Here is a 12962-nt window from a genome sequence, read left to right as displayed (position 1 = left end):
TTAAAACGCAATCAAAAAATAGAAGGTGAAGAGCTATTTGAGTGATTATCTTGGATCGAATCATTCTGTATAAACAGCTCATTTCATGTTTTTTTTTTTAAATTTTATTTTTAAATAACAGTGAAAGTTACTCATTTCTTTTCACATAAAAAAATAATAATAATAATTGAAAGAGAAATTATAAGCTTCATCTTGTTATGGTGTACAATTTCGGAAAGGTTATCTATTTATTATCAAAATCTCTCCATAAAATCTTAAGGAAAAAAATGTCATTTTTAAGTAAATAATAGCTGCAATTAATTATTATTTTTAAATTATTTGCTTTTTTAATCTTTACTCTTAATGGCTACTTTATAAACGATATTTATCGAAATGAAACGTAAATTATGTAGTTTAATATTAAAAAAATATTGATTTATTATTAAGTGTTTGTTCTAAAAACTTTTATTTTTTAATTTTATTTATTATTTTTAAGCTTATAAAGAATGCCATTTTATACTTTGTTTTAATAAAATAAAAATTAATGCAGTAAACACACTCAAAGAGTTACATAAATTGTCAATAAAAAGTTTATTATTTTCTGCTTTATATATATATACAGTCATACCTCTGAACAACGGACAATAACAGAAATTTATAAACTGGATGGCCGCTATTTGCAGGTTATTTTCTATGTACTTTTGTTCCAAAAAGGTTGCTGAAGGTTTTATTGCTAAAGAAATGGTCTCTATTTAGAGATGGCCATTATTAAGGGATTATTTATAATGTGTTCAATTGAATGATTAATTGATTATTGATTAATTAACGCAAGACACTATAATATTGTAAGCTACGAAAAGTAATATATTTTTTTCTATATTATGTACTTGGAAAATACACGGAAAAGAAGGTAACATACTGACATCATAGGCAATTTTTCATATGGATTAAAGCGATTTTATTTTAGCCTAATTTTACATAGTCTCTTTACAAGATTATAAGTAAGGAATGGAAAACTATACCTTGGTTTGTTCCGCTTTATTGGGCAGTAATAAAAAAGATATGGGTTAAGGTGAGGATTAAGGTATGCGAAATAAGTTATGGGGTCTGTATAGTGTTGAATATGGATCTCATGACAACTTATCGCTACATATACAATATTTTAAAAACTATATATACAATAATATTAGGTTAAATGTTCGATATAGTATGATACTATAGCTACTTGGGAAATCTAAACACATTAAAACTATAAAAAAATCTTAGAAATTTTTAATAAAAGCTAGATTTAACAAACAAAATTTCCAGTCATGTGTAAAAATTAACACCCTTTTACTTTAAAATAAGCGTTTTATATATAATTAAATCAACAGGCTAATATTTTCTTTTTAAATCTAAGAGTCACCACTTTTAAGAACATTTATTTATTCGTCCGCCTGTCTGTCTCTTCTTCCTTAATCTCGAGAACGGAGTCATCCCTTTTATATAAATTTACACAGAAAAAAGACAANAAAAAGATATGGGTTAAGGTGAGGATTAAGGTATGCGAAATAAGTTATGGGGTCTGTATAGTGTTGAATATGGATCTCATGACAACTTATCGCTACATATACAATATTTTAAAAACTATATATATTGTTTAGATTTATTAATCAAGATTTTTAATACAATTATATTTAAAAGACATTTATTAATTAAATAAACAAGAAATTATCTAATATTATACCATTGTAGCTGGGCTAACAGCTCCAAGACTTCTGATATACATTTCACATAAAACTTTTGTAGGTTTTTCTAAAAGAATATAAAAATTAATAATTAATAGGAAATACATATTTATTTAAAGAGAATAAGTAAGTAGTTACTTCATTTTATACACGTGTCCAAAACTTAAGGACGAACACAATCGCTGGCGGTGGTAGCTAAACACAAAAAAGTCACTTAATGACGAGCCTGCCATGAGGTTGTGAGTGCTGCATCACAGTTTGAGGTATGCTGTATAAATTCCATGCTGATAAGTCTCTCAAACTGGCATTAGTAAGCACTTTCCATTCATTCTCCACCCATATCCAATAGCTGTATACGACGTCTTCATCAAAGACTTACTTTTATTGCTTTGTTTATAAAATCTTACAAGTTACAGTGTGTTATCCTATGTTATACATCGAATAATACAGTTCTTGCCATATTTGTTTGCATTCATCTACAGTTCTCTCAAGTCTTCCGTCTTTAAGTTTCGAACACGTGTGTATCACAACTGAATTGTCTTAAAAATCATATCCAAAATGAACGTAAATTAATGAAATCATTTAACGACATATTTTATAATTAATTAACTTGAACTTTTCGCATCAATACATTAATTAAATATTATTAATCTCGAAAGAATCATTAAGATATTGCCATTAAATTTAACATTTTCTTATTGAATCGATTGTCAATATGACGTAATTATTTAACTTTTATCATCATTATCATCTTCCTCTCGTTCTAACAGAGCGTTGAAATGAGGAAAAAAAGTTAAAAATTTACAATACATAATTATATATCATTAATTCATTAGACTGCTTCTATCCTAAGATATTTTATTCATCTCGTAGTATTATTCTTCCATTCTTTTCTTACAAATTTTCTAATTTAGCATCCTCATCTCCTGTTTTCTTTTTCTCTTTATTTTACAATCCAGAACAATCTTATCCAAGCTATTCTCATGTTTTCTTCTAACATGACCAACCCTGATCGGGACTACCAACCTTTTACCTTTCCTTGACCTCTCATCCATGTATTCTTCTTTCTGTCTTTAAGTGTTAACCCCATCATTGATCGTACCATTCTTCTTTGTCTTTATCTATTTTTCAGTTAAGTATTTGTCATATTCCATATTACTGCTGCATATTTTAAAACACGAAGATGAACTGGTTTAATAAATACTTTTCTTTTGAGATTTAATAATACGTCATTTTTATAATATACATATCTTTAAAAATGCTATACTTTATCATCATTATCTAATTTCAATAGCTTTGAAGCAGGAAGAAGAGCATTGACTCTTACTGATTTACTTTAGCAACAACTCTTTCTCCTGTTTCAACACTTGAAACGGGATGATGATGATGATGATGATCAACTAAAACTTTCAATATAAAAAGAGTTCTTGTTAGATTCAACGATTTTAGAAGATGATAAATAAGATAATTTTTTTTAAAAACTCCTAAAAATTTAAGTGGCATTTCAATTTAAAAGTTTTCTCTTGAATGGAGTTATATATTTGACCGGCATGACTACACTGTTAACAGGAAAAGTATGATGTACAGGGGCAAAACACTACTAAAAAAATTGAGAGCGTTGTGACAAAATTTCTGCCCAGCATAATAAATAATTTTCTTTATAAAATATTTTAATTTTTATTCCATATTTGATTAAAAATTGCTAAAGTTCATAACTTCTCAGAAATAATTATTTTCTCTTTCTAAAATTACTCTATTAAGTTTAATAAAAATTTCGTTTTAGATATAATGAATAGCTATTGAATAGAATAAATGTCAGAGAAAAAAACAAGGAAGTTAAATTGAGTATAATATAAAGAGAACGTGAGTGGTCCTCGAAGAGATCGAAAAAATGGCATGTGAAAATCTCGGCAGGATTAAAAGAAATTGGCTATTTGAGCTATTGTATAAATGACAACTACTGAAAACAATCAAGTAGTATTATCTCCGTTTATTTTTATTTCTTTAATCAATTCTCTTGTAGTGTTAATTGAATATATATGAAACATATTTAACATTCTTGTCCTGCTTCGTCTTCATAGTTTTATTTCATAACTTCTTTATTAATTCCGGCTTTTTTTCTTCTTTACAAATACCTTATATGTACTGTACTTGGCTAATTCGTTAAATGAAATGGCATAAATAATAAATATAATAAATTATAGAATAAAATTGTAAATCGTTGTAATGCCTGCTGCAATATTTAATCATCTTTTAAATTAATTAATTATTTATTTATTGTATTAAATTATTTTATTCTGTACAATATACATTTTTGTATTAATTTTCTGATTAAAAAAATTCAAATCAGCAAGTTACAGTCGTAAAATAATAAGCATGTTTATTATATCATTTTATGCAATAAAGTAAACACACTACTTCCAATGTTTATTTTATCAGAATTTTTTCGCTAAATTTACTTAATTTAAATTTTAAAAATATGTTAAATCTGTTCTGAATATTTATCTCAATCGATATTTAATATTTTCGAAATGTAAAGTAAAAAATAATTGCATTTTTAATGTAATTTTCTCTTCTCATTATTATTCTTCATACGATATTATAACGTAATTATTTTTAATTTCACATTTTTATCATTTTTAAAACATTGCTGACTGAAATCTCTGGTTTAATTAATTAGATCGAATCTCTAAAATATATATAAAGAGAAATGCTTGGGTTTATAAATTTATATTGAGAAATTGCAGAAAATATTAATAAAAATATGTTAACAAATAGTGTCGAGTTATAGCGAAAATTCTCGTAGGATTATCTTAACAAATGATTTTATCCTAGAGGAAATTCGTAGATGTACTAGAGTAGGCTCATGTTTTAAGAAGACGGTCGTAGGAGTATGATCTAAAAAAGACGATCACNGATAATGTTTTAAAGAAATCGTCGTAGAAATGTATTTTAATTAATTAATAGCAGATAAACGATAAAATTAATACAAAATCTTCCTAAAATATATATTCTACAATCTAATACGAACAAAGTTTGTTTCGAAAATAACCTTTCAACTTCTAACACTTTCCTCTAAATAATTTTTCTAACAAGTGCAAAGCAACAAAACCACATTGAAATAACAAAACTGAGTACAGCAGTAATTATATTTTAAAAATATAAATTAAACAAATATATATATATATATAAATTACAATTTAAAAATTCATTATTTCAAAATTTAAGTTATTAAATTGTCTAATTAACAGATTATTTTTACCGTAAAATTTAAATGAACATTAAATAAAAATATAATAAATAGCGTAAATATTCACTGTTTATTATTATTTTTCTCTGAAAAATTATTTAAATAAGAAGTAAAAAAGCGAAAAATAAATATTTAAATTACTCGGGATTATTTTTCTAGATTTACTTTTTTAAATGCTTAAAAATATTTTAAACAGAATAATTTTTATTTTATTGACTGTTTTATAAAACATTTTTTTCAAATATTTAAATTTATAAATATTAAAATAATATAGGAAATAAGCTTATTTCATTTATCTTTTCACCTGAAAATAATTCAAATTGAATAAATTATGTATGGCTGAACGTTGAAGAATACTTCGTATAAACATAATAATACTAAATACAATTAAATTATACATAATTTATACTTTATAATTGATTAATAAACGTATAAAGTACATACTGAGATGATGATTAGGGGTAATTCTTCTGTCATAGTTCTCCAATAACGTATCCAAAACTTGAAGGTCGCTATCATCAGCTAAAGTAGCTTGATATATACTTTTAAAATAAATATTTTTAAAAAATTATATATTTTATTAACTTAAATAATAATTACAATTATATATACATATATATAATATTTTTATTTTAATACATTTGTCTTATATTCTCTGCATTTTCTAGTCGTTTGAACTTTATACAGTCAAACCTGTGAAGAACATAAAAAGTGTCCTTTGTTTAGAGGTTAATCCGTGTACATTTTTATTCCAAAAAGAAAAGAACTTTTCAACTGTTTAGAGGTGGTCGTTATTAAAGGTTCGACTGTATCTGCAGATGTGAATAACTTAGACTAATAATTATTCTTCAGAATATTTATTTACTAATTTCTATGAAAGGTATATGTATAATCTCTGACAAAGGTTAAGGAATATATTCATAGGCTCTATTAGTATAAACTGTAGAAATAGAGATGTATAAGGACATTACATAGTCTCCTCGAGAACTATTATATTTCGACATTCTAGATGAAATGTTACATATGTTTTTACAAAGCTCTTTCTACTATCACATCTCAAATAAAGTTATCAGATAAAAGATTATGATGTCTGCTAGATAAAAGAAAATATTAGAAAAACAATAATGGAAAAATAGCTTAAATGCCTTGGTCTTCTTGCAAGAGCAAATGGAATCTCTCCCTAAACAAGTTTTATACCAAAGGAAAGATCTAGGACATCAGATGACATAAAAAATAGTCTAGTAGTATCTTTAATGACATGCCAATTAGTTATAAAAACATAAAACTGACGTATCTATGTTAAAATTTGAGTTAATAATGACCTAATGGTACTCGAGGGGACTATATAATGTCCATATACATCTCTGTTTCTACATTTTATAAAGCCCATTAATATATTCTGTAACCTTTGTCAGCGATCATCATGACCTTTCATAGAAATTTGTAAATAAATAATTCTAGAAAATAATAATTATTATTATAAACTAATTTTTACACATAATTATCCTATTTATTAATGTGTATTTTTAAAAATATTTTAAATAATAAAATTCTTAAGCATAATATAAATTTTTATATTAAAAATAATAATAAAATCATGACTAATTATTACTTATAATGAATAATAAATTTTATATTTAATAATAATTTATTTATTTAAACATTTAAAATTCATAATATAATATGATGATTTTNTTACTTCAAAATATTTTATTAATTATTATTTATTTTATCATCCTAGGAAAAACAACTCTATATTTGTAAGTTAAGATTTGCATTTAGATTTTCATACAAGCTTTATAAATATATAATAATTATACAGGGTGGTTCAAAAGTCAGTTAATTAATTTAATTAACTAAATTATCCTTAAGTAAAACTACAATTAATTCAATTGTATATCTTATTTTATAAGTTTTAAAATTAAAAAAAACAAAACACTATTATATTTTTTATTATAATTTAAATTATTAAATAATTTATAACTAATTACTGATTGTGATGATCATAAAAATATCACTTCGAATATATCATCATTTTTCCTTTATTACAATAAAACAACTAATTATATTTAATTAGAAACATTAATAACATTTAAACTTGTATAAATTAATTTTTATAATAAAATAAAATTTAATATCTGATGAGAATTTACTTGTCTAATTTTACATCATTTATTTCAAAAATTTTAAAATTTATTATCTTAATTACTGAAATTTCTATTCTTCTTTATATTAATCATAATTTTATATACAGTAATTTACTTTCAACAGTAATTTTCTGTTTATTAAGAATATTATATTAGACAATTACCAAGACAACGATGATGACCATAACAGATGCCATCATCATCAATCATACGAAGTTTATTCTTTAATAATTCATATTTATTTTTACTAAACTCGAATATTATTAAATAAAAACTACTTATTTATACAATTTATACATTTGTTCTGTTGAAAAATATAGAATGTACTGTACATACAGCATGGTCCAAAAGTTAGTTAACAAAGATATATATTTTAAGAACGTTTAAAAAATCAGTTTAGAAACTTTCATTTAAGTAAAAACTAGAAATGGAAAGCTTTAGAAAGCTGTATGTGTATAGGATAAACATACAAACAAACAGGTATATACACTAGAAACCTGTACACTTATGTGTATACGTACACAGATTTAAGATACAGGTGTATAGCTAACAGATACAGATAAAGTGTTATTTTTATTTCTTTCTTATTTATTCATATATATAGAAAAAAGAAAGCATACAAGGTCACAGAACATATGTATATATATATTTACTATTTTATTTAAATTTATAAATTATTAGAGAATAAAAATAGCATTTACAAATACGTAAAAAACAATCATTAATGACAGGAAATCGGAGTATTTAGAATGTTTAAAGAACGATGTCACGTCGTTATCATCAGAATTTTTTCTTCGTTTGTTTCAACTTCCATAAAACGATAATGAGATTTATTTACTCGTCCGAATTATAAACAAAAAAAAAACAAAGCTATTAACTACATATATCTAATCTTATTTATTTAATCCCAAGTTCCAAACAAAGATTATCGAATAAATTGTTAAGAAAAATATTGATTTCTTTTAGTTCTATTTATTTCTTTTATTATTATTATTATTTTTTTACAGAATAAGTAAAAAATAATAATAATAATTAAATTTTTCAATGAATCACTTCCAGATGTCAATTTTCAATCATTTCTTTTTATATTAGTTTATCTGTTTTCTTTCAAAATAATAAAATAAAATGAAAAAAGAACAAATGAATTTTAAGAACTTACTATATTTTAAAAATAGATTTTTTTATATTTACTTAATTCTAAAGCTATGTGTGTTGTATTCAATTTGTATTCAAATATATATATTTTATTTTTAAATGTTTGTTGATAGATATGTTAATTTTCAATACCTATAGTATACCTATATTTATAATCTACTTCCTCACCTATTCTCTCTATCTAATTATATTTACTACCTGCCTTTATAACTATATTTATCTAACTACCTACCTACCGATACAATCTATTTTAATACTTATTGTTCACCTACCTACTGACTCTAGTCTATATTTTCCTACCTATTTCCCACCTATGTACTGATACTTATCTACACGTTCCTAATTGTTGCCTACCTATCTATCTGTCTGTATAATCAAATCCCTAACTACATCTAATATATATATTAAAATTTAAAAGAAAATTCTATTTAAAATAAAGAATTTGAAGTATAAAGCCATTAATCTTAATATTTTTCAGTTGATAAAAGAATTTTTATCATCACTTCTTATAAATTTAATAAACTTTAATACAATCAAATATAAAAAAGGTAATATCTTTAAATATGTCAAAGGTCATCGACTTTTTTTCTTATATATTTTAAGTAAATATTTTCAAATTATTCAAAAATTTATCTTTTTTTTAAAATATATTTATATAGAGGAAAATGCAGAAAAATTTAAAAATCGCTTAAATATTTATAACAGGGTTTAAATATTCTTTGACGGATATATTTTACTCTTTAAAATAGCCCAGAAACTGTTTACTAATCTATAAACTTACAAAATACTTCCGTTTTATTTACACAAAATCGTATTAAATCAGTACAGAAAATTAGTATAGGTTCGTATTTCTGCATTCACATTCGTTTTGTGTGTATTTAGAGAATTGTTTGTTTATGTATTGTGAGTTTGTTATAATGTACACATATACGCTCAACATATAACGTTATATAAATATTTATTATATGCATGAGATTTCACTTTAGCCAATTAAACCAATCAGCCTTAAACTCGAATGTTATTCCATAAAATTTACGTGGGTTTTAATTACAAAATTTTCAATATTTCTCAATAATATATTTAAAATTCATTAAATTTTAATGGTATTCTCTGGTTTATAGTCATTTACTTCAAAATATTTTATTAATTATTATTTATTTTATCATCCTAGGAAAAACAACTCTATATTTGTAAGTTAAGATTTGCATTTAGATTTTCATACAAGCTTTATAAATATATAATAATTATACAGGGTGGTTCAAAAGTCAGTTAATTAATTTAATTAACTAAATTATCCTTAAGTAAAACTACAATTAATTCAATTGTATATCTATATAATCACCTAATGTATTTTCGTAACATAAAAATACATTGTTCTAAACAATTTACGATTCGTATTTTTGTATATACAAAACAGAACGAAGTTAACTGACTTTTGACCAATGCTGACAAGGGTGGTCCAAAAATCAGTTAACTAATTGTCATACAAAATACGGTTAATATAATTATTATACAAAGTAATTTAATTGAGTCTTTACAATCGTTAACTGACTTTTGGGCTTCGCTATGTATTTATCATACATTGTAATTTTTTAAAATATTTTAATACTCCGTGCTATAAAATACTACGTAAATTATAAAAATGATTTATAAATTTAAAGTTTTTAAAAAGCTTTTCTGAACTTTATAATTTATTTTAAGCTTAGAATTCTTATAGGAAAAAGAAATGATAATGTGCACCTTAACATATACAAGATTTTCCCATCTGGATTGATTCGAACTAATACATTTGGTACCGTAACATATTGAAATTCTCCATATTTAGCATTTGGAAAATATACATCAGGCCTCCATACTTTCTTAACTAAATTTGGATCATTTAAATCTAAGGGCCTCGTTAAATTAGGGCTTCTCATCCGATTATCGGTCCACGTTTGTCGAAGATANAATTATAAAATCGTATTTCGGTTTAAAATTTAAGAATATTTCTCTATTTTTTTAAACATTAAATAGATGAAAAAGTGGATGACTTATAAAGTGTTCATTGGGCTGCAATTTCCAAATTGCAGACCTTTACATTCCCACTATCTTTCGTCTGTCTGTCCTTTATTAATCTCCATAATGAAGTTAGATACATGAAAATCGAGACCGAATATGATAATAAATAATTGCTCGTATATTTATCAATAACAATGGAATTATTTAATTTAGAAACCCCACATCAGACTCATAAATACAGCATTTTTTTTCACTGAGCATTCAGTTCGAACGGAGAAGCATCGTTCGAACTCCGAATCTTGAAATGTATAGGTTTGCAATTTTAAAAATTCCAACTACTGTGTATAAACTTAGAACTAATATAGGTTTAAAACGAGAACTAGAGGGGTGCAAAATAGTTGCTTCATTGTTCCAATTGTTAAAATAAATTTACTCTTCAGACGTAACTTTATATTTTATTTATTTGTATGTGATAATGCTAACGAGGGGGTGTTTCTTTTGAAGACTTTCTATGGTAAACTGGCTCCTATTTAGGTGTTAAACACGTGAAAAACCCTGGAAAGTTCACGTGGCTAATCCATTGGTGATGCGAGAACCCGCAACCAATATTTAGTGGTTTAATTCACTCATCCGCTGGGAACGATGTTGCTTTATAAAATTGTTATTGGAAGAAAGACAAGAAAGACTAAACAATAAAAACAATTCTCAGGAGGAACAATTGTCTTTTTGGCCTCTCCCTGTAGGCACTTTTGGATCAAATGTATTTGGAAAAAGGAGAGTTAAGAATGATATGACCCCCCTTCGATTATAATATGCTTTTATATACATTAAAAATCATTTTTATTCTACTATAACATGTTACGCAATATAATTTATACTCTGTTTATTGAAATTTTTTAAAAAATTCAGCGTAAAATATGAACTATATTCAATATCCATCCATAACAAAGAATTAGAGAGCGTGATATATTATATTCAATAAGTAAACGTAATATTTCATATGCTTAAAGAAAAATAATTCAGATAAAAATAAATATACTATATTTCTTATTTTTATTATTTATTTTTTCCAACAAAAAAACTTTGTTATTTTAAATATATATATATTTTAGAATTCGATACGAATTGTTGTATAATATTTTAATGAAAAAGTAAACAATTTTTCCAGTTTTTCATTTATATTTTACATGCATTAAATATTCAAATATTTAAATTTACTACATGTTTATTAAAATAAATTATGTAACAAGATTCTTTTTTAATAGTTTTGACTCGAAATTTCATGATTAAGTTTTACAATTGAAATCATCGTGTTACGTTTATAATAAAAAATCTTGTGTTTTTAAAGGAATTTAATATTGTAAAATATATATTATAAAAGTATATGTTGAAAGTTTTTATAAGTAATATTTAAATTGCTTTTATGAAATTACGCAGAAAATTCTTTGCGAATCTAAAAAACACAAAGATTCTCTCAATACTAATAAAGAATAAAGAGTTTTACCTTATTTTATTTCAAGTGATGAAGAGAAAGTCTTTATTCTTTATTCAGATTACAAAGAAATGTCTAATGAAAAGTGGTCCCCCTCTAAGAAAACAATAAAGATAATAGCAAAAAAATAACATAAACGTCGTCATAATGTTGGGCTGCATATTTTAATCATATTTTTAATTTAAAATATATGCTCTCGATTTCAATAGTGTCTTGCTCCTGTACATCATACTTTTCCTGCTAGCAATAGAGTCGTGCTAATCATCTATCTAACTCCTTTCAGGGGAAAATTTTTGAATTGAAATAACAAATATGTAGTATATAGTTTATAACACCGAAGCTTTCCATATCTGGTCTCGATTTTCATATATTTAACTTCGTTCTCGAGATTAAGGCAGGACATACAGACTGTGGAAATTTATGTCTACATTTATTTTCAAATTGCAGCTCAATATATCAAGATAAATATTTAGCAGTGAATTTTTTTTATTACTGTAATTGTTTACGTTCATCGTATCTGAAAAATAATATGTATGTTGTTTTGAATTTAAATATATTATTAACATTTTTACTTTTTAAGAAGTCTGTAAAGTAGTAACCTTTTAGCACAGCGGGGACAAAGGGGGTACGGCTTTGTTAATTGGACCCACCTGCGGTGAGACGGTAGTACAATTGCCATATTGTAAACGAACGAACGTAAACAAGTGGCGGACGTTTGTGTAAGCTTCACTCTCGTCGGGTGACGGCGGACCCGAGTGTAAGCTGTTCGGGCAAAGAAAAGGGATTGTGATTGGTCGGAAGTCCCCGTCCAAAAACCCTTAAATTGCGGGCCGAACGAGAGGAAAGGAGAGAAGGGCAAGAGACTGGTACACGGTAGTCTCAGGCACTTGGGAAGCCCGCTGAGCGTAAAGAGAGAGTGTTCTCCTCTGTTAATCTTCTCAGGGACGGGTTAGTGCTGAGACCGGACCGACCGTGCAGTTGAGCCGACTCCGAAAGCTGACTGAGGTCTCTCCCAAGAGTATTAGTTTCCAGACGCCAATCTGGCACGTGAATTCACCACGCATGATCTTCCTGTACATATGCTACGTTTATAACTTGTACAACTGTAAATAAACTATATATATATTCAATTTGAGTGTGGAGGTGTACTTTCCGACGAACCTGATTCACTACATCGAGTCGTGATATACAAGAAACCAACTCAACGAGGCGGA

The 12962-nt window shown here is 25.5% G+C and overlaps 1 protein-coding gene across 1 annotated transcript in view; it reads right to left on the bottom strand.

The window, feature by feature from the left end:
- The window catches only part of LOC111619040 (glycine receptor subunit alphaZ1-like), a 63439-nt gene that overhangs the window by 13970 nt on the left and 36507 nt on the right, over positions 1-12962 (bottom strand). Inside the window, exons 2-3 of the mRNA XM_023360679.1 lie at positions 5401-5498; positions 1706-1773 (exon numbers count right to left, since the gene is read on the bottom strand). Of these exons, the coding sequence (XP_023216447.1) occupies positions 1706-1773; positions 5401-5498 (166 nt within the window). The remainder of the gene's footprint in view (positions 1-1705; positions 1774-5400; positions 5499-12962) is intronic.

The sequence above is a fragment of the Centruroides sculpturatus genome, unplaced genomic scaffold, assembly GCF_000671375.1.
Source record: "Centruroides sculpturatus isolate CEXI.00-Female unplaced genomic scaffold, Cexi_2.0 scaffold97, whole genome shotgun sequence".
Taxonomy (NCBI): Eukaryota; Metazoa; Arthropoda; class Arachnida; order Scorpiones; family Buthidae; genus Centruroides; species Centruroides sculpturatus.
Note: the sequence above shows the minus strand (reverse complement) of the source record. Positions and strands in the feature narration are given on the sequence as shown.